At 37.7% G+C, this 23,457-nt stretch overlaps 1 protein-coding gene across 5 annotated transcripts in view; it reads left to right on the top strand.

The window, feature by feature from the left end:
* The window catches only part of A1CF (APOBEC1 complementation factor), an 86,201-nt gene extending 63,366 nt beyond the window's left edge, over positions 1-22,835 (top strand). For 2 of the 5 annotated variants that reach the window (XM_053583843.1, XM_053583847.1), the window contains 6 exons: positions 4,977-5,074; positions 8,061-8,334; positions 10,031-10,236; positions 13,434-13,570; positions 14,304-14,446; positions 17,364-22,835. In XM_053583843.1, coding sequence (XP_053439818.1) covers positions 4,977-5,074; positions 8,061-8,334; positions 10,031-10,236; positions 13,434-13,570; positions 14,304-14,446; positions 17,364-17,536 — 1,031 coding nt within the window. In that variant the 3' untranslated portion in view covers positions 17,537-22,835. The remainder of the gene's footprint in view (positions 1-4,976; positions 5,075-8,060; positions 8,335-10,030; positions 10,237-13,433; positions 13,571-14,303; positions 14,447-17,363) is intronic. The other 3 variants (XM_053583844.1, XM_053583845.1, XM_053583846.1) reach the window with 3 other exon arrangements.
* The last annotated feature ends 622 nt before the right edge of the window (positions 22,836-23,457 follow it).

The following is a 23,457-nucleotide window of genomic DNA, read 5'->3' on the forward strand; positions in this document are numbered from 1 at the left end:
TGGAGGTGGGGGGTTCTGTCCTGTGAATTACAGGGGGTTTAGCAACATCCCAGGGTACTACCCAATAGATACGAGTACCCACCTCCAATATGTAGGTGGGAAATGGGGCGGGAAAAATTACTTCCAGTTGAGAACCAATGAAACATCCTTGTACTTTAGGTACATAAATAAGAAGGTAGCAATTAATCCTAAGAAACTTATTTGGGTAAAGAGGAAGGGAAAGGACTACAATGAAGGCAGACAGGATAATTAGTTGCTATTCATCTGTGAATACTTTTCAGTATCAATTCTAAGCAAAGAGATTGACTCCCCACCTCTTTCTTCTCGATATAGGAGCTGCAACACCGAGACAAGTAAAGCATTTTAGGAAACGATACCCAAACTAGCATTTCCCTAGAACAATCCAGAGCATAACTTCTACAAACTTTTAGTAGATAATACTCATCCTAGAAAAAGTGGTACTTAACTATCTAGTCTCGTAAGGTGCCCCAATTGCCAAACTTTGGGAACATGGATCTTTTGGGCAGACCATCTGTGGGATTGTTGTACTTGGAACACACTCTGGGCAACAGTGGCCTGGATTTATCAAATAGCACCATCCTTTCACAACTGAGACTTTCTCAGTCTCCAGGCAAATTCTCTAAATTGCTGATAAGCATGGCTCATGGTGCTATCCTGTGAAAACCACCTGGGAATATACATTTCATACATTCACGTTTCCTGTTTCCAACTCCGGGTGCTATTTCAGGTGCAACAAAATATAAAGCTGACGTATGGCAAGAAATGAACGGGCAAAACCACTGCAAACATTTCAAAACCGCATTTATCTACAACTTAGTTCCAATAGATTGGCCTACATTAGTCCATTTCATTTTTCACAAATCCTGGAATGTTCGCTTGAAAATGGGACAAGTACTCTCTGACAGAATACAACTTTTAAACTCTTTCTTGAAACATACTTCTGTATGCCCCTCTCAAAGCTATTAGTTCCTCATTACTCATGAGAAAAGCAGAAATATATCTTTGTTAAATAAACAAAATTTTAATGGAGAACTCTGTCATAAAGTGTCATTAAAAAGTGAAAGTTTAAATAATTAAAAATATATATATAAATATATATAAAGCTGACGATAGGCTCTGAAGGTAATCGGTAAGGATGTCATTTCTCCCTTTTAATTTTTTTTTTCAGTCAATACAGTTCTGATTTTATTTTTTTTGTCAAGTATATACTCATTTTGTAATTAAAATATGTTTAAAACAATATACAATGCACAAAAGTTGGAATATATCTTAAATATTCCGCAGAGGAAATTGGAAGCCGTAACTTTAGCCTCATTAAACTATAGCTTCATTTTAGTAGAAATCTTAAAAACATGGAACTGCCTAAGAATCATTTATGCAGTATTTCTCCCTTTTTAAAGATTCACCAAAGATCTGTCTCCCTCGAGCCTCAGGAAATCTTCCTCCCTGGACATTTTAGGAGAATGTGGTGGCTCCATATCAAGAGCTGTGAATCCATGTTCCAGTATAGAAACTGCAAATGGCTGGCTGCCTCACTACATGCCAGGCATTGCTGTGAGCACTTTTACAGTGTATGTCCTTTATTCACCATGACAGCCCCGTACTACAGGTTACTTCATTAGTTCCAGTTTGTTCTAGGTTAAAAAACCTAGGACCCAGAGTAGTTAAGTAGCTTACCCAGGGTCACACGCTAGCCCATGGCAGATCCGAGATTTGACTCCAGGCTGGTTAATATGAAAGGGCTGCTTCCTTGTCACTAGTTATCAGCTTTCCTAGTTTGTATACTACCTATTGGCATGTTGAAGAGAGACGTGTGCCTGGGCCTATTAATTATAATGCAAATAATCAATGCCAAATCTGTTTAGCTCCTTCTCAGGCCTGAAGTGTGTCCAGCAATTCCAGGGACATCCAGGGGCTGCTGGAACAACTCTGGGCTCTATAATGATGTGTGGCTTGTTCTTTCTGGCATTGTGCGAAAGAACATGAATTGCAGAGTGTGAACAACTAGCAGATATATCCGCCACCTTGAGAGGTAAAAGCAGAGCTAACTAGTTTCTTTTTCAGTGGAAAGGATGTATTACTGTATCAAGGCAACACTTCATCTGAAAAAACTGTGGAGAGAAATAGGACAACTTACTCTTTAAAAATTCTATTTAAAGTTTAGATCCCTCAGTGGAACCTGAAAATTCCCCCCAAATGTTTGACCATGTATCGTTTAACCATGATTAACTTGAAAAATACTATATTGCCACCCAGAGAAACAAATGAAAATCAGAATAAAACCTGGGGCCTGAACATGTTTGTTCTACCCCAATGTAGCCAGGCGGATGTCTGTTGAAGTTTCAATTATAGGCATTCTACAAAATCTGATTTTCCTGCAATGGTTTGGTAGCATCAGAATCTCCTGATTAAAACATGCATCACTTGGCCCATCTGGGGCGGCTCAAGTATTTGCATTTCTACTAAACTCCCAGGTAAAGCTGATGCTGCTCAGGGGACCACTCTTGGAGAACCATAACCCTTTGATAAGCTTTCTGTTGGCACACAGGTGTGTTTCTCCTCAGGGAAATCGGTGTGTTGCTGACAAGTTGATAATAAACAGTAAAAATTTTCAGCTTCCTCGTATCATGGTTTCAGAGGGCCTTTTTCTTCTTTACCATGTGGTGAATACTACTGTAGAGAAAACTATCTTTTACGATACAAACTCTTTCTAAATTTTCTGTTCTAGGAGGCCAAATTTTTACATGTTAAGTTTTCCAAAAGCAGGTAGGTTTGAGCATGATCATTCAAAAAATGCAAGATGATTTCAAATATCTGCAAGGAGACTTTCACAACACCCAAATTCATTATCATCTGAAATGCCACATAACTAGTGTGGAGGAGAGAAGCAGGAGTGTGAATTGGCTGAAAATATTCCCTGATTCCACGTGTGTTTACTGAGTAGCCCCTGTGTCTGAGGCAATAGGCAAGAGCTGGGTGAAGATGATGCCCAGATGCCTCTGAAACAGATCCTGTTCTCAGGGAGCTGACAGACGAGGGGAGCTGAGGCAGAGAATGACAGGGAAGGAGGAACAGAACAAAGACTAAACAGGTGGAGGTCACGGTTGGTCATCACCTCCTTATCAATTACCAAGACACGCCTTGGGGTTCAGTCAGAACAATCCTTCCACCTGACACTGAAAGGAACAGAGACCGTACTGGAAGTTCAGTTAATTACGTGTCTCGCGCTTCATGTTCTCAGGTACCTGCATTTATTTTCTCAGTCTGGCCAATACAGACAATTTTGCTCTGTATAACTATTGTCATAAGAAGTCCGGGGTTGACTGCTGAGGGGAGTGAAAAGAGAAGTATCACATGGTTTTAAATTATTCTTACACTGAGTGCCTACTATTATTCCCCCCAAAAAAGACAGTCAGTCATTGAACCATGTGGTAGAGACTCTAATTGCCTTTGTGACATTGAATCTAAGTGGATAACTAGACTTTGATAGGAAACAAAGGAAAAGACTTATTTTTTCCCCTCCCTGGCATGCTGTCTCATTCTATGCAGTCTCGCTGGTCTCTTAAAATACACCCATGTGAGTGTGAGCTAAAAGGGAAGAATTGGCATGCTAGATTGATAGTGGTTAAACAGGTGTCCATATTACCTGCACTCTAAACAAAAAGTCCATTTCTAAAATTGAGCAAGCAACAATATTCTACAAATACAACATTCAACTATCTTGGTACAGCTTTAAAACAATTTTTTACATGTTGCCATCAACATGTTTAGCAGTTCCTCTACGTAAAAATAAGTTTGGTTTGTTATATTACATAAATAATATACATTTTGTAAATATTTATAAAATATCAAAGTATATCAGTTAAAATACGAACCATTCCTGAAGTAATCTCTATTAACAGTTTGGTCTCTATCCATCCAGTTTGCTTTCTATATATTTATACTTGTGTGCACATATATGTAGGTTGGGATTAAAAAAAAATAAATGCTATATTATTTTATAACTTTTTAAAAATTAAATATACAACTTAAATCTTTTCCTGTACATACTATTTTGTTCTCTTTAAATATTCCTTGGTATTGGATAAATGTACCAGATTTAGTCACTCCCGTGAAAATGGACATTAAGGTGTTTTCTTTTTGCCATTTCGACAGTGGTATACCTGTAATTGATATTCTTACGCATGATCCTTGCACATACTGTGGAAATGTTTCCGTATAAGACATTCCTCAAAGTCAAGTCAGTAGATATCCACATTGTTTCCAATTTTTAGATATGAGAGTATGGTAGAAAACCGTCTTGGTTCTCAGATGTTCTTTCAGAAACAACTTTTCTTTTTTATGTGAAGAATATTAGATAAGGATATAGGAGATCTGGTTCTAGTTCCTAGCCATGAGACTCATATCTCATTTACCTTGTCAGAACCATAGTTTCCTAATATTTAAGTTAAAAATAAGTAAATTGAAGAAAATTTAAAGTAAATCACCGCTAAGTCTGTCCTAAAACTCTGAATTCTATTATATAAGACAAAAGAGATAAAGTATTGGGGGACCATAAATCTTAAAAAGGTAATCACCTAAATACACATTTATAAGATAACCAATAATTGAGTCCAACAATTCAACAAATATTTTGTCATGCATAAGGTACTATCCTTTATATTATATAAGATGCAAAGTAAGATGCCATCTCTAAGCTTGAAAATCTTAAAATCTAACAAATTACTAATTAGAATAAATCAGACTATAAATGTTATTTAAAAATTAAAACATAAAAAAATTACAAACAAAAGCTGTTGCTGAATGTGCAGAATTTTAAACCTAGACTTATTAAATATTCTTGATGAGATCTTCCTTAAATATTGGGTTGCAAAAAAAAACCATCAGAACTCCTGGAAGCTAGGTACTAAAAGATATTTTCAGTGCCAGCTCAAGTTTCACGCATTCATTTACAGGTGCTGTGGAGAGGGTGAAGAAAATTCGAGACTACGCTTTTGTGCACTTCAGTAACCGAGACGATGCAATTGAGGCCATGAAAGCTTTAAATGGGAAGGTAATGCAGGACGAAGAACAAATATGGACGGGTTTCATCCAAGTTTGGTGTGGACGTTCTACCCCAAAGAGCATTTCTGCAAGTTTGTCTTACTCCAGCTTTCTCTGGCTCTGACCCTGCTGCCTCAGTCATTTAAGATGCCTAATATGGGGCGGCGCCTGTGGCTCAGTCAGTAAGGCGCCGGCCCCATATACCGAGGGTGGCGGGTTCAAACCTGGCCCCGGCCGAACCGCAACAAAAAAATAGCCGGGCATTGTGGCGGGCGCCTGTAGTCCCAGCTACTCGGGAGGCTGAGGCAAGAGAATGGCTTAAGCCCAGGAGTTGGAGGTTGCTGTGAGCTGTGTGATGCCATGGCACTCCACCGAGGGCCATAAAGTGAGACTCTGTCTCTACAAAAAAAAAAAAAAAAAAAAAAAAAAGTAAAAAAAAAAAAGATGCCTAATATGAAGATGCATCTAATATGTCCAACTCTAGGTCTAATTTGTTCTAATTTGGGCAAGCCATTAGCCTTCAATTTCCTTAGGAAGAGGGGTCTGGAGTAGATTACTTCAAGGTGTTTTCCCCAATTTCTATTTTCTCTTATTACTTCAAAGAGATTATCACCTACATAAGTATTTTAGAGGCTCACTATCAAAAAAAACATATCAAAATGGCTGTTTGACCTCTCAACTCTGGAAGGCTTAGCATCGTTCACCTTGCCAAGAGTAAGGTCTGAGAGAAAACTAGCTTCAATATCCTTACTGTAAATTAGTGTGTGGAAACCAATATAATATCTACATACCAATCCAGTAAACATTAAAAACCTTCTGTAGGCCACTTATTATGTGAAATAGATCTGGGATACCAAAACAATAAACCAAAGATGAGTGGTCAACAGTCTAAAAGTTTGTTGGAGGAATAAGACAAATACACTAACACCTGTGCAAAGTATAAACTAGGTGGATTAGGTGTCATAAAAAGTGATAAAAATGGTGAGAAATTGCAAAAGCAGCAGCAGGTCATCAAGAATCAGAAAATCTACATGGATGTGAGGATGATATGTAAGAGAAGTTATAAACATTGGGTATAATTTCAAAAGACAAAATATGAAAAGGGGAGGCAGCCTTAGAAGAGGCACAAAATTTGAGAAAAGCAAGATTGGAGAACAGTACCAGGGAGAGTAGTTTGGTTGGAGTTTAGTGCACATGTGCTGATCTTGCATTAGTCAGGGCCCCAACAGAAAACACGTGGCAAAGGAATTAATTGCAAAAATGTGAGTGGAGCACAGCACAATCACAAGAGAATGCAAGCGCCTGTAGTTAATAGCATTTCTGGAGTCAAAGCACGAGAGGATGGAGAATAGGAATCCTGAACAGGTGGAGATGGTGTAGAGCAGGCCTCTTTGATAGAAGTAGTGATCGTTGATGAAGGGACACAGCCAGCCTGAGGTAACCTCTCAAAGAGGGAGCCAGGAAAGTCAATGTCCCCAATTCACTGTTGCCTCTTTCTTCTCCTACCAGTGTTCCCCATAGACCAAATTTAGTCCTAATCCAGAACACCCAAGACCCCTGAGGAGGATGTCCTGTGAGGAAGCCTCCCAGAGCAGAGCACAGGCTGGAACCAGTGGGAGGGGATCTGGACGGCAAAGGAGGATCCCTCAGCCTGGGTCCTTCAGACACAGGGAGGTCTCTGGCAGATGAGCTTCTTAGGGGCCCAGTCAAACTCAAAAATGTTTGCGTGGAAACATCAAGAAAAAAAGTACTGATTCTGAAATATCAGAAGAAAACTGCAAAGCAAAAACTAATGCATATAAATACATGTCTATGGGACATTATTTCATCTTCCCTGATCATTATATTTAGTATCTTAAAAAATATTACTTTGAAATAATTTGTAAGTTATTACTTTGAAAACAATTTGTAAGTTAGGTTTTCTCTATTTGGAAACCTTCCTGTATATACACAATGATTGCCAATCATCAATTAAATGCTAAACAATTACGTTGGTATAATAGCAATGGAAAATTATTCAAATAATTCCCAATTTTTTATAGCTACATATTTTATAGTAATGTTTACATTTAACATGTAAAAGTTTATTCAATATTATTAAATATATGTATATTTTATTACTAAATACAGAGTATTACATTTGACTATAATGTAGCATGGAAAAATCAAAAGCAAGTTTTCCTAGAACCTATGAAGGCTTTTCAGTATACGTATGAATATATATATTTAATACATTAGACAAAGATAGGCTTTAAAGTTTTTTTTATGTAGGGAAGTAATAATCACAATTACAATTTAAGGAAATAAACCTAATAAAAATTGACTTTTTTATAGACTTGAGAGAGAGATGTAATGGAAACTAGTTATAAAGCTATTGCAGTTAGCCAAGTGGGACAGAATAAGGGCTTGACCTAAGGTGGGAATAAAATATAAAACCCTTCACAGAACGATGGGGGATTAATTCATAGACCCAGGAATTGATTGTTGATAGGGGTGAAAAGAAGGACAAGTCATTATAAGTTTTCAATATGAGAGACTGTTAGGAAAGTCAGGAAGGGAAGCCTATTAGAAGAGAATTTTGATGAATTGAGCTTTGGATGTGATTATTCATTTATTCAATAAATATTGTTGGAAGTCTATGAAATGAAAGACATTGTGCAGAGCTTGGGCTATTAAGATTAATAAGATGTTGTCCTGGCTCTTGAGATATCTAAACCAAATCACTAAAACACAATACTGAGTTTCAAATGCTGTCAGATAGGGCAGAGAAACGCAGGACAAAATCTATTATAATGAGAAATCTGGCCTTGCAGACAATTCAGCTGGCACAAACCTACACAAACACAAACCTGCAAAGAGACAAGATGCGAACAACGAAAACAGTCATGAAACCCAGCAAACAGTGTGTCAGTGAGAGGGAGACGTGTTAGGAGGTCTCGGCCACACTTGGTTGCCTTCTTATCATCTCATGCTGCCTCTTCCTTGCTCTGTAACAGGTGCTGGATGGTTCTCCTATCGAAGTGACCCTAGCCAAACCAGTGGACAAGGACAGTTACGTTAGGTACACCCGCGGCACAGGTGGAAGGGGTACCACGTTGCAAGGAGAGTACACCTACTCTTTGGGCCACGTTTACGACCCCACCACAACCTACCTTGGAGCTCCTGTCTTCTATGCCCCCCAGGCCTATGCAACAATCCCCAGTCTTCATTTTCCAGCCACCAAAGGACACCTCAGCAACAGAGCCATTATCCGAGCCCCTTCTGTTAGAGGTAACATCAGACAGTGCTCGCCTTAGACTAACCCTGAGATTTCAAATGATTTACATGGCAATAGTCTTAGACTAACTGCATGGGTCCACTGGGGGGAAAAGAACTGGAAAATTGTTTATTCAAAATCAAACATTATATCAATATCCTTCCTTTCAGGGAAATATTTTTTCACATTACAACTGGTTATTGAAAAGACTTGGTCAGAACATAGTGTCAATGAGCCTAGTGCACAAATTTGACCTTTGCGCAGGCCCATAAAATTTGCACAAACTAAAACCCAGTTCCATAATTGGTAGCATCTTCTGTATCATTAGGCCACCAGCTTGCAGTCATCTGTGACTTGTTACAACCCATTCAGTGGAAAGGAGGATAGCCCAATGAAAACCAATCACTTCAGATAACAAAAACATTTCAATATACATGTACCACCACCTTTAAATATAAATCACAAATTATCATAAATATAGATTAACAGATATGTAAGATGTATCTTTTATTTCCAAAAAACTAGTTTATCTCTGCCTTTTGGGCTCCTTAAAATTGATTGCTCTAGGATGTGGCTAATGCCAACAGAACTCCAGTTCTATCTTCTAAATCTGACACTAATTTGGGCAATTCAACAAACTGTATAATTAAATTTATTTTGGAGTTTGACTTTAGAAGCAAAGGGTATATCCAGATTACTGTGGGAACAAACTATCTTACTGTGTTTTACTATTTTTCAGAAGAACTGAATTGACCATCCTAGGAGCTCTAGTCTTCAACAGCTTTAAAAGTTCCCTAATCACAAGACAATCACTCTCCCAGAAATTGTAATGCAAAAGAAGTCATCAGAATTTCCTTTAACAGGTTTTTAGAAACTTGTCCATATGATGATATTGAAACATTATGCATTTATAATGTAAAATCATGTCATTAACCAGTCCATACATTAAATATAAATTGTCAACCAGTTGTGATGTGGAAAAAACAAACAAACAAACAAACTCCACTCTAATGGAAAAAATGCCTAACTTATAACAAGAAAGAAACCAATGAATAACATTCATGGATGAAGGGTAATCAACTTAATTATTATCTCTTTATGCCACCAGTAGGAAATCGAAGTAGCAACATGGCGCAACAAAATTAAAAGGAATCTATGCATGAAACTCAATGGAAATTTAAGCCTCACAATGAAAGAACCTAAGAGAGGGGATGGTGACCTTTAAAGCACGCTTTCTAAATGTTGGTTTTCCAATAAGGGGAAAGCTAGGATTCATTTCTCATGTACTGATCAGGGACAACCTCTAGGCAAGACTGATTTCACTGCAAGTGGTCATATAATACTATCTTGGAAAGTTTTCATAAACACATTCCCAGCCTCTATTAGTCTACAGAAAATGGCAACAAAAGGTCAACTGAAGACAGAAATCAAAAAACTTCTCTCTATACCCCAATTTTTAAATTGCTCATGTCCTTATCCATAGCTTTGATGGCATTGTTTTCTTCCACAGGTAGTTTAAAAAGAGAGCAAGAGACACACACATATGTTGAACTTCACCTTATGCTGGGCCTCATTACATTAGAATACTAGAATTCCAACCCATCTTCAGGGCAATAATCAGTGTGACGTGGGCTAACTTTTCCATTACAGTAAGATTCAGGGTGATTTTCTGGTGGTTTGATTCAGTTTAATGCCTTCTTACATTCCTAGAAATTTACATGAATGTACCTGTAGGGGCTGCGGGAGTGAGAGGACTGGGCGGCCGTGGCTATTTGGCATACACAGGCCTGGGACGTGGATACCTGGTCAAAGGAGAGAAGAGAGAAGATAAGCTCTATGACATCTTACCTGGAATGGAGCTCACCCCGATGAATCCCGTCACTCTAAAACCCCAAGGAATTAAACTTGCTCCTCAGGTAGGTAATATTATTCTAGAAATAGTTTTCTAAGGTGAGCCAATGACCATCCACCTTTCAGCAAATGATTTAATTTGATCCCTACTTGAGCTATTTTGTATCTGTGTGTTTAACAGATAAAAGTAGCCAATCAACATAGTGTACTTGGAGGGAATACTGAGCATTCCGTGCCATTATTCCATTATAGGCCTTTTCAATTTTTAAATCATGAAATTTAAAACCTTAAATAATCTTCTGCTGAAAACCATTAAAAATGATCAACCAACACTTTATTTTTTTATTAAACCATAGCTGTGTACATTAGTATGATCGTGGGGCACCATACACTTGGTTCATAGATCTTACAAGGGTATATGTGAATCCTAGTAAATGTGAACTGTAAAGGTCAACCAACACTTTAAATGGAAATAGATGAGGCAAAGACGCCATCTCGGAATAAGATGTGAGTGAGCCCACTGTGTGTAAGTCAGGTTGATTGGCAAATGAATAGTGGTGACAGGGAACCTGAATAGACTACTGAAGACATCTTTTCTTAGAAACACAGTGCCTAAGACAAACACCCACCATGATATTTAGGTGAATCTTTAACTATGAAGTGTCCTCAGTCATATCAAATTGTCTTCTACAATGGTTATATTTGGGAAGTGGCATTTTGGTGAATTTTTATTGCTTTCATTTAAAAGTTATGAATTTCCATGTTCCTGCATGAGGCTGTGGTTTTTATTACTGGAAAATTAAAAGTTATAAAACTTGTTCCAGTATGGAAACTGAACACAGAGTTAAGAATAAAACAAAATAAGATCTGTGTGAACCCTTAGACTTTCCCCTGTGGGTGTGTAGTGTACGCTGCTCTCTCTGAAATACAGTTTGTCTGAATAACCAGAGGAATAGCATCCTGAAGGAAACTTCCTTACTCCCACAACAAAGGTATAAGCCTCACATTTTTGGAAGTAGCCCTTCTGATTGCGATTGAGAAGAGCACTTGATTTTCTAAAAGCTCATCCTGGGTATTTTTGTTGTTGCTGTTGTTGTGATTAATGACTTTGCCATACACACAAATTTGTTCATCTAAGACAGGGGTCCTCAAACTGCGGCCCACGGGCCACATGAGGCGGTGTGATTGTATTTGTTCCTGTTTTGTTTTTTTACTTCAAAATAAGATATGTGCAGTGTGCATAGGAATTTGTTCATAGTTGTTTTCTTTAAACTATAGTCCAGCTCTCCAACGGTCTGAGGGACAGTGAACTGGCCCCCTGTTTAAAAAGTTTGAGGACGCAATCAGTGTAACCTGGCTTATTGTACCCTCAATGAATCTCCAACAATAAAAAAAAAAAAAAATGAAGAAAAAAAAATAAAACCTTGATGAGAGAAAAAAAAAAGTTTTTAGGACACCTGACTAAGGTTTTTATTCACCCTACCCAGGAAATTTTCAAAAAGAGGGAGAATGCTATTAAAAGAGCACAAAAGGTTTTTGTACCATTGGTAAACAAAATAATTTTAAAAAATTAAAAGAGAATGCCTATCAGAGTGCAAAACAACAATCACTTGTTTGTTCAGAAAGCACTTATTGGGCTGCTTTTACGTACCTTGTGCTAGATGCTGGAGATGCAGAAGGGAATACAATAAAATCCTTACCACCAAAAATTACCTAGTAATCAGTGGGGAATCTGACACATAAACAGAAATTATAATGAAATCTGGTAAGTGATCTGATGGAGCTTGCCCAGAAAATATAAAAGCTGGTCATCTAGTCTCTCTTGGGTTAAAACCCCAAATAAAGAACCTAATTAAAGTCCTAAAATACCTAGAAACTTTTAAGAAAATAAAAAATATAACAATCACGAATTCTGTATAATAGTTCTGAAAGCTGCTATACCCTGAGAAGAGATCTCTTCTTTTTACATTAAACTCAGGTTAGAAATTGGTCAGGTTTCTATGGATATGTTAGTAATGATCTCTATCAACTAATGTAAGCTCTTTCATTCGTCTGTGAATTTTTACAAGTATAGCCTAGAAATGGAAGAACGTGTCACCCCCAACCATCATAGACGGAGCCTAAGCAACTCTGTAACAGAGCTATCAATTTCCAGCAGCACTGCAGAGGCACAGGCGCCGCCCCCAGGGTCAGCAGTTGGAGTGGGCGTGCCTTCAGAGTGGGTGTGCTTTCGGCGTGGGCGTGCCTTCAGCGTGGGCGTGCCTTCAGCGTGGGCGTGCCTTCACCTGGCACAGTATCTGCCAGCAGAAGCTACTTTATTACTGTCCCAGAACATTAGAGAATGCTTTGTGGGTGATAATAAGAGATGCTAGAAGAGTGTTAAAAAGAAAAATTTTTTAGAGAAAATAAGAGCAAATCTACAAATTTATAAACTGGAAAACGTCATGGTTTTGCAGCTGGATTAGTGTCAGAATAGATGAGATAAGAAATGCCAGGGACACATCCTGGGGCATTGTTCAGTCTCAGGGATCTCAGGCTTATGCCCTGTTTGCACAGTTTACTGAACCTGCTGACTAAAGGAAGGACCTCTGGACCACTAAAAATGGCTGTGAAAGGAAGAAGCTAGGAGTTCTTAGAAAAGATTTAGTTTTTAAGTAATTACAGAAGGAAAAAAATCATGTCTGTCATAAAAATACCTGAAGTGGTGTCTTACCGAACAAATTCTTTAAAAGTTGTAATTGTCATCTGTGAATGCTCATCAAAAAATATTAATCCATTAAATGCTTCTAACTCTATTTTTATGAAAATGTGAGGTTAAAATGCTAAAACAAATGATATGAAATAAGACTATATTCTTAGATTATCTTCAACCACCATTATAAACTACAATATTGAGTATAATAATGAGTAAATCTATCCAGTATGGGAGCATTGGCATCAGCTTCTAAAAAATAGAATAAACATACCGACCAAATCACAAAATTAAGCTCTTGGTAAAAAGGTATAGCTAACGGGCTAAACTAAAAACATATTAGAGTAAATGGTGTGAAAATGATTTTTATGAAGTATTACACGGAACATTTTAAATGGAGTTCATATGGAGTTCATCTTAAATTTTATGAGTCATTAAACTATGTGACATTTTATATCCTTTCCTATTAGCTTAAACTCTGAGAATTAGTTTAAAAATCTGAAAACTGGAGAAATAATGACACTGTGACATTTAAGGGGATATACTTTTTCTTTTTTTAAACTCTTGCAGATATTAGAAGAAATTTGTCAGAAAAACAACTGGGGACAGCCCGTATACCAGCTACACTCTGCCATTGGGCAAGATCAAAGACAGCTATTCTTATACAAGATCACCATTCCTGCGCTGGCCGGCCAGAATCCTGCCATGTGTGTAACTTCTCCAAATTCCCTGTCATTTTCGTTTTAGAGTAAGATAGGCTCATACATCATGGGCACATAGTTACTGTCTAACCAACATGAGTATGCGTGTCTACCACCAACTCATTTGTCATTCAATGCTAACATTGAGATGTGTAGCTGGGGCGTGCCAGTTATGACACTAGCATCTAAAAGCCCCCCATAGACAGACAATGAAGACTATGTAGAATCATCAACCAATAGAAAATAGTTGAAACTGTAAAAGGTCATAGAAATGAAAATTACAGGCCATCCTTCCATCTGTGCTACTGATTTAGCTTGACTGTATGAAACTGCCATTTTTATACATTGCCCCTCCGCCCCCATGCCCCATCATTTCAATTTTGGACCAACGATATGACCTGTTAGTGGTTATCACCTTCCGAATTTTACCTCAAGCTTGCATTTCTATATATTTTAGAAATCACTGTGTCTCATGTGTACTTCAGAAACGCCACGTAGTGAGTTGTAATTATGCCCCAAGAATGTCATCCACCACGGATGTTCGAGCTCCATTCACAAATATTCCTATGCGCATCCTAAGTCTAGAATCTTTAATAGCAAAGAGAATGAAAAGTACCCACACACAGTGCCATCATCCAGTCATCTTACAAAGCTGACCGTGAGTGCCTGACGTTTTCACCTGCCTCAGTAGCACAAGTTTGAAAATGCCCTGCCCTGACCGATGATGTGTGCTTTCCAGCCACCCCTTCACACCTCCGAAGCTAAGCGCCTACGTGGATGAAGCAAAGACCTACGCCGCTGAGTACACCCTGCAGACGCTGGGTGTCCCCACAGATGGAGGGGATGCTGGTACTGCAGCTGCTGCTGCTACAGCTTTTCCAGGTATGGAAAAATTGTGCCAGAAATGGCACCCTCCAGAGAGTGTTTGGGAAACCCTTATTGGTACCTGTACTCACGGAAATGTTTGTGAGCCTTCCCAACAATCAATCAGATTAGCACCATCTGGGGACCAAAATGAAGTTATCGGAATGACACATTAAAGGATGAGGCAATAAAATCAAGTTGGGCAACAGAGTGGGTTCAGGCCTCGGCTCACCTGTAAGCTGAATTTACCACCATTTGGTCTTGAGTGTGTCACTTGCTCTCAGTCTGCTTTCTGTTTGTGGTTTTTACTTTTAGTAAGGGAGTTGGCCACTATGAATAACAGGTGTTTGAGCTCTTACCGTGTGTTAGGCACTCACTTAAAAGCTCATTAAACTTTGCATCGTCTCAGAAATGCTCACGACATCTCTAAGAGTAAGGTTCTATCAGAATACCCATTGTACAGATAAAGAACCCAAGTCCTAGAAGGATGGAGCAGTCTGGCCAGCGTTGATTAGCTTTTAATCAGTCCCTAAGCACCCTTCCAAATTCTAACCTTCAATTTACTTCTGTTATTTTGATTCAAAAGTGATGTGTAGATCACATTTTTCATAAATTAAATCAAAAATTATGTGTTTGAGAAATACACAGAAAAAGGCAAGCAGATCCTTTCAATATGTGAGTAATTAGAACTGAATTTATCTGTTCTGTAATTTTGGTTTAAGGCATATGGTGATTGCTTAAAGTCTATCTGTGGGTCAACAGTGCCTTCAAGGGTCACATATAAAAGACTTTTCCCCCATTGATTATGTACAAAGGCTAATAATCGAAAATTAATCCTTTAGACATTAAAGGGGTCCAGGCAAGAAACTTCTTTAAGAAATATTTTCTCAGCAGTCAGAGTGACCCCATGTTTTCTTAGCAATAGAAGTTTATTTCTACTGAAGAAGTTTGTCCTTCTGTCACTGTGTCAGTACATGCCCTATAGGGCCAACTTAGAGAGTTCTAACTACACCTAAAAATGTGATGTTCTTATCAACTCATTCATTCATATATTGGTCATGTGTAGGTGTGAGAACTTCCCTTTTCCTCACATCCATAACACCTGGGGCTCGCTTTTTTTTTTTTTTTTTAACTTTCTCAAAAAATGTGAATATATCCTCCATTCTGGCCAGTGAGGTTAAAACTAACCAGGCTTCACACATCAGTCTGTGACCTCAATGCCAGCTTTGTTGCTCTGTAAGAACATGGAGACACTCTGTGGTGAGTCCCTAGGAGTTTGCCAAGCAACAGCTGGCAATGCAGAGGGCGAGGTCCTCCCTGGGCAGCGCAGGGCCATGGGCCTGGTGCTTCCTTTCCACACAACTGGGCGTTTACATGTCCATCCCCTCAGGACTTATGCCAGGTTTTCTTAGTTCTCGGAGGACACTGAGCCCCTGTCTTGCAAAGTTTGCACTGCAAAGACGCCTCACTACTGTACTATAAAATAACGAGCCACAGTCAGGAGAATTTTCAAGTTTGCTTTTATATCGGAAAGGATTCACTTTTACCTGAGACTGTTTTATCTTAAATTAAAAATATTTAGGGCATGAGCGTTGTCTCAGGAATGCCTAAGAATCTGAGAGCCTCTCTTAGAACTTTGCTATGTAGTCAAGCAAAGAATAACAGGCTCCAAGGGAAGAATCTGTTGGAAACACAAACAGCCTTGCACTTAACAAATTAGCCAGATTTTAAAAGAAAATTCAAAGTCCCTAGAGGTGAAATGTGCCTCAAACACATTTATGTGTTTCATTTGTATGTGCTTCAAACACATATACACACACAGTTATACTATGTACTTACTTTAGAAACAGTGTCGCCAAAAATCACAAAATTGTTAACACATTTCTCATATCCTTGGAAAATGTACCAAACTTCACTAGCGCATTAGTCAGCATTATTGACTGAAGGGAAGGAGCCAAGCAGTGGATTAATTTTTTTTTTTTTTAATGATACAACCAGCTTCCTGCCACCACTTCCTGAGAAGCCACTAGAAAAAAAAAAAAAAAAATCAATGTGTCTGGGGTTAGGCAGACATCCACCACACAGAAACCAAATGGGCTTTAAAAAAATCAGGTTTCGTTGTATATTTAAATATACGTCTCCTTTTTTCTTTTGTCTTTTATAATTTTTGAATCATCTCAGAAATATTCAGGTTTGGGTCTAAAACAACAGGAAAATACTTCTTTAGATAGTGGTTTTTTTGTTTTCTTCTTCTAGACTCTATGTTAATGTGAAAGCACACTTAATGAATTTCCTATCACTCAAATCCATTGGTTCTCTGAAAGTGAGAACCAGCATTAAAGACTCTGAATGCGTCAAAAACAGTCTTGATGGGGGATAAGAAGGTGCTTTTTCCATTACAGTTAGATCTAATATGGACAAGAGAGGCATTTGCTTTTCAGGTATTGGGCAGAAGGACACTTAGACTTGACAGTGTTTTCTCTGCTGGTCTACCGGTCTCCACACTGCCTTCTTAGGTAAAAGCAAAGGTTTTCAATATTTAGGCAGGTGTGCAGTTGCAGCAGAACCAGACCTACAGAGCCCCCCCCACACACACACACACACCATGCCCTGCCAACCCTCATTTAGAAATTGTGACACCCTCTGAAAAAGTTCTAGATTGCAAGTTTTAATCAACTCAGTTCTGTTTCTTAGACCTTATTCCCCATATTCCTAACGAAGTGCTTCATGACACAGGTGGTTGACTCCACTTTCAGGAACATGGGGGACTTTTCAAGTGCCATTTCAAAGCACTGAGTCCCTGCAGTGTCCCCTGAGAGCACCTTTTAAAACATACACATTTCACTTTGATCTTGATGCAACAAGTTAAATGTTCATATTCCTGAAAGAGGGCAGTAAGTCAGAAAGAGAACAGACCTTAACTCCTCTCATGAAGTTTTCTGTGCCTCATCTCCAGGTTACGCCATCCCTAACGCTGCTGCACCTGTGTCTGCAGCCCAGCTCAAACAAGCAGTGACCCTTGGACAGGACCTAACACCATACCCGGCTTATGAGGTCTACCCTACTTTTGCAGTGACTGCCCGAGGGGATGCATATGGAACCTTCTGAAGATACCTTTTTGAAAAATTAAAAAATAAGACACACAAAACTTTTCAAGAAGAAATAAACCTCTAACACAGTCCCCTAAGGATGATCACTGGTAATATCCTTCCTAAAGCTATCCATGCCTTTTCTGAGACCACACCTTACGCTAATTGTAGAATCATGAAGTGAGAATGTTATTCCAAAATGAAATCAAATGTTAAGGAGCCTTTTGTTTGACAGGAATCTGGAGAGCTGTTGCCCCCAGAAATTGTTCTGTGTTCCTGAGTGTCTTGGGAGTGTGTTTACAAACCTGGACAGAGTGGAGAGAAATCTTTTAGCCAGCAAGGGTTGGGGCTGAACAGACCTAGGTAGTCAGTAACCACCAAGGAAAGCCTGGTATACTGCAGAGTCTTAACCCCTGGCTCACAGTTACTTTTGTGGTACACAAAAATCCCAGAGGCAAAAGGAAGGGAGGAGGTTGCTCTTTGAAATGCATTCACCATTTTCCACTGTGTGGGGCAGGATCCCAGCCCTGTGCTCATGAAAGACCAGCCAAGATTCGTGAGGTCAGCCACACTGCAGTCTGAAAATGCCATAGTATTTGTCATAGGTGAGGATCTTTCTGTCACTTGCAGCCCCTGGAGACTTCGTATAAATGGATAGGATATGTAGCAGATAGAGTTAAAACAAATGCAGGCCACATTATTTGCTCAACTCATTAGCCCACCTATTTTTCCCTAGAACTTCTACCTTTCCCAATAATCCTTCCAATATGAAGTGATTTGTCATTTGAAACATTTTGACTTGCCCACATTTGATTTATTTTCATTTCAGAACTCATTTTGTTTTTCTCCAATATCAGAAAAATGTAAATCAAATCTACCAAATAATGTTTATTATACTTTTTCCTATTCAGCAAATTGGCTGAAAAGTCATTTCAAAAAGAGAAGTGAAGCTTTTTTTTTTTTTAATCTTTTTTGCAGCAACTCAGATGACCATCCAGCATTTGGAGACAGTGATATTAACTTGGGGTTAGCTTTGGATTATCTAATCCATTTATATTAAATCAGCCAGGAAATTCTCTACCTTCCCTTCCTTTTCCTTTCAGTAAGTATCAGGGTCCTTTTGTCTTAAAGCTGCCTCAGGAAAACCTTACATCCATCACTGCTGATTAGAAACTGTTTCTTCAGACAATCAACAAGGGTGTTATTAGCCAAAACCCCCTAGAGTCTTGGGCCTCTTCTTCAAGAGCACCTGATGGGAGAGGAGGGGTACCACTGGGCCCTAGAACGGAGGTAGGGGCAGGCACTCCTTCCCTGCCATACTTGGAAGTGACTGCTTTGTTCAGAACAGAAATAGTCAAAGTCCAACACCAAATACCTATCACTGCTACTCAAGTCTCATTAGTGGTTTAAGACAGACCGTACTGTAATTTCCATTTTAAAAAATCCCTTGGCACTTATAAAATTCTACAGAACTCAAGGGAAAAAATATAAACACTAAGGCACTAAAAATTTTGTCAACTCTTTAATGGGATTCTTTCAACCAAAATCAGGCCAGATTCCAATCAAAATCAGGTAAATTTCAATCACAATTAAAATTACTCATAACCTTTCCATTCCTTTACCTACAATCAGCTATCAAAGGATTCAAAGCTACAGTTGAATCTCTGAAAGTCCCTGATTTCTGTTTTACATTTAGCTTCTCATACTCTGTAGGGCAGCAGTTCTTAAACTTGGCCGCACATGAGAAACACCTGGAAAGCTTTTCAAAACGCTAATGCCAAGATCACAGCTCACATCACTCACACGGGAACGTGCTGGAGCAGGGGCTCGGCTTCAGAATACTTTAAAGATCCCTAGTGATTTCATTGTGCACCTAAGTTTGGGAAACTGCTATTTTCTTGTATTTCTAATCTATCCCTTAATATTTTTATTTTACTTTTGTTAAATAGAAAACAGCAAGAAAAGAATTGTCTCAGTTAAAACAAATAGCCAAATCTTATTTTATATGTGTTCATCTCACAATCAATATAAATTTCAATAAAATTCATATAGGCTTCAAATTATAGCAGAAAATAAAAATTCTCCTAAATCAATTCTTATCTCCAAATTTATACTCACCCATGGATCTGCTTCTATTCTTAAAAATGTAAGAATAAAAGTGTTCTTACACTTTAAATGTACGTAATTACACTAACCTAACAAATGTCCATGGGACATTTGGCAAATTCTATTCAGCCTAAAAACATGTCCCAAATTCCAAGAGCAAAAATTTTGAAAATCCTTAAGAAAAATAAATAGCAAATGCATTCCATGTGTATAGTCAACGCAAAATAGGTTTGATGTAGAGGAATTTTAAATTTGATTAAAATGAAAAAATTATATAGTATTCTCCTTGTGAGAAAAGTAATTATTCCAGATAAGTCCTAACCACTTGTTTAAAAGATAAAGAAACCCAAATATACAATAAATCACATGTCAAGAAAATTGCCACTGGAACACCATCTCATTACTTTCAAGTAAAAACACAACTATTCATGCATTTAGCTCCTTAGAAATGATTTATACAAAGAAACAGATGTGAGGGTTTTGCTGAAATTTGACTTTATTTAGTGATAGTATCTAGAGAATACTTTGAATTTCATTAGAATATATTCATAGCAAGTGTTAAGTTGTCCACCATGCCATATGTATGTTCTTACTTACCCCAAGTTAAGGAATATAAAGCAGGTCGGTCCTGCCACCAGGAGTTTCAAAGTATTACAATAATTAAACAGGTTTTTTAAGATCAAGTGGAGAACTGAAGGCTAATTTTGTATAATGTTTGTATTTTTAGACTTAAAAAATTAGTGCCTATTTAACATCTTCATACCTTCTGCATCACTCTCCATTTTTCTGCCATTTCTTACTTAACTGCTTTCTAATTCTCCGTAGAAAAAAGTAAAATTAGTGACCCAACCAAGTGATAATAACAAAACACCTAAAACATAATTTGGAAACATCTAGTAAATTAGAAATAGGTGTCTAAATTTTGGTAATTAATAGCTGACTGGTGATTAAAATCATCCCAATGTAACTTGGGAGGAAATGGAATAGCAATGAAATTAGGTATCTATTTTCTTACCTGTAAACATGCTGCCCCTTCTCAAACTGCTTTCTTCCTTTCCCACTGCATTAATAGAACTAGAAGAGTGCCTTCAACCAAATCTAGTTCTCCAGGATGACCTGGATACCCTCCAACCCAGCATCCCGCCGAACCACACTGTGTTTGGGTAATAGCACCCAAAATGCTGCTAGAAAGCTACCTCATGTTAAGAAAATATTGACTTCAAAAAGTATTTAGCAAAAGAAAACCTATTTCCTAAGCATAATTTTAAAAGGTAGAATGGATATTAAAAACTATGTATTAATAGTAGCTATGTAGAAAATTAGTTTTTGTTTTAAGATTTTTTAAGAAAAGCATATTCTCCCAGTCACTTAATAAGCAAAATATTGCATCCATTTTCAATTTACATTAATTTTCATTATATTTTAGATAACTATTTTACATTTCCGTCTTGGACCACTGAGCCTTGGTAAGAATTTACATAGACAGGGTGACATTTACAGAATGAAGGACAATAAGGAAAATTAATACTTTCTTTGAATTCAGAGCTACAATGTTTGATAAAATTTATTATTGTTGAGCAACTCCACACCCACCCACACTTTCCATAACTTACAACTAAAAGTGAAAAATATGCCCAATATTCACATAGAGTCATTGTTATTTATCCTTTCCTTGCATTCATACAGAAGTTCCCAGGAGGGTGAAAATGTATCTAAAAATTAACGTAGAGACTTGGCACTTTTTATATTTTATACATATACTTTCATGTTGTAAATATATCTGTTAAAGATAAATCTAAGTTTCAAATATAACACTATTGGAAAACTTTGTGATAAATATTTTTAAATATATGAATAGCATATCTTATGAATTTTTATACTTATCAGAAGCCAGAAAGAAACTAGGCAACAAGCATTCCCACCTGATATGTAATCACTGTCAACTAGGTTTTGTTAAACTGATTGTCAAATTTAATTTTGAAATTTTACTTCATTCTAGTAGCATCTTGAAAATGCCCTTGTTACTAGAACATATTCATAGAAAGTCAAATGTATCAATCAGCCTATATATTTATTTTTGCCAATGATAAAAGAAATGAACAAATTGTGCTAAGAGTGAAACAATTAGAAACACAACATTTTTCTGGTCCCATATCCTATCTCTTTACCTATAAAGTAAAAACATTTAAAAATAATTTATTAAATAAAAAAATGGGTATAGAATATTCTGTTGTCCCCCCAAAACATTCAACATTTTAAAAGCCAGCTTTTTCTTAAGGCATTTATGCAAAAAGTAAAATGTACAGATTTAGCAATATATATCTTGAACACATAAACTTATTTCAAACTTTGTGTCCCTAGCTGTCCTCAGTTTTGTAGGAAGGATCAAAGAAAATTTTAATAATGAAAAGGAATTCGTATCTAATCTACAAGGGAAAATAATAATTTGAAGACCAAAGCCTTCATTCACTTAAACGTGCCCGAAATATAAAATGGAACACTTTTGCATCTACCTCTCACTGACAGACTTTTCTCCTATTTTAAAAGAAAAATTAAAATACAATACATACAATACTTAGTTTAAGGGAAGGGGAGATGCCAAGAAACAGCAACTTAGAGAAAGGAAACTGCCCATGAGAATTCCTTGGAGACGAAAGAGTGTCAGCCCTACGCAGGGTTTAGCAGTGTCTCTCTAGGGTGACGATAATATCTTGCTTTGCTAGGACAGTGCTGGCTTACGTCATGCCACCACAAATGTTAGCAATTGATTTCTCTTACTCTCAAACGTGTCACAGTATAGACAATAGATTAGATAATGCTCTTCTCTCATTACCTTTTTTTTTTTTTTTTTGCAGTTTTTTGGCCGGGGCCGGGTTTGAACCCGCCACCTCCAGTACATGGGACCGGTGCCCTACTCCTTTGAGCCACAGGCGCCGCCTCATTATCATTTTTTTTGTCAATCTTATAGAAAATTAAACAGAAGGGCTCTGACTTAGGCAGGAGCATAGAGAATGGAGAGAGATGACTCACCTTCACCAAAGTGACTCTCAGTCTAGCTGTCCCCCTACCATTTCTGGTCCTAGATTTGCTCTCACTACCCCTAGGCTGTGGGTCCTGAGTTCCGCCTTCAGTTGGCAGAGCTAGCAGCCACAAGGCCAGATCAGGCAGGGGATGAGACAAAAAGGAAAGGAAAGAAAAAGAAAAGTAAAGAACATTTGGAAACATCTGCTCGGCCTGTTGAAATCCATAGGTCATTAGCAGGATGTTAGAGCATTTGCTGGTTTCTATCTTCCTTGAATCAGCCTACTCAGCCCCAAAACCAGGAAGGATTTCTGTGATAAACCTTCACCTTAAAAAACATTTTGCCTTTTTTTCCTTCTTCTGTTTCAATTTGCCCAACACTAACCCACCACTAACTCCACCACTATGGTGGCTCATCCACTATTTTTCACCAAAAAATCCCCATATAATTCCATGTAGAAGATTTATTTTCACATGGAAGTAACACTGACAGGTTATTTTCATTTTTAATATAATTTCCTTTTTTACTCTTCTTTTACTCTCTTTACCCATATTGAGAATTAAACAAATTATATAAACTCTATTGTTATTAACCCACAATATTAACCCACAAACCTGTTCTTCAGAGAATATATGATCAGCCTGTGTTTATTACACACCAACTCTCAAGCCAGAAGCTGTGAATATAAATACACATATTTCTTCTTTCTTTCTTCAATGGGGTACATTCCAGTGCTCCATTCTGCATTTTTCAAAACTGAATATAATTGTATCAGCTGGCAGATTTTACCTCTTAGTCAGAATCCCAAAAAC

The sequence above is a fragment of the Nycticebus coucang genome, chromosome 3 (genome assembly GCF_027406575.1).
Source record: "Nycticebus coucang isolate mNycCou1 chromosome 3, mNycCou1.pri, whole genome shotgun sequence".
Classification (NCBI taxonomy): domain Eukaryota; kingdom Metazoa; phylum Chordata; class Mammalia; order Primates; family Lorisidae; genus Nycticebus; species Nycticebus coucang.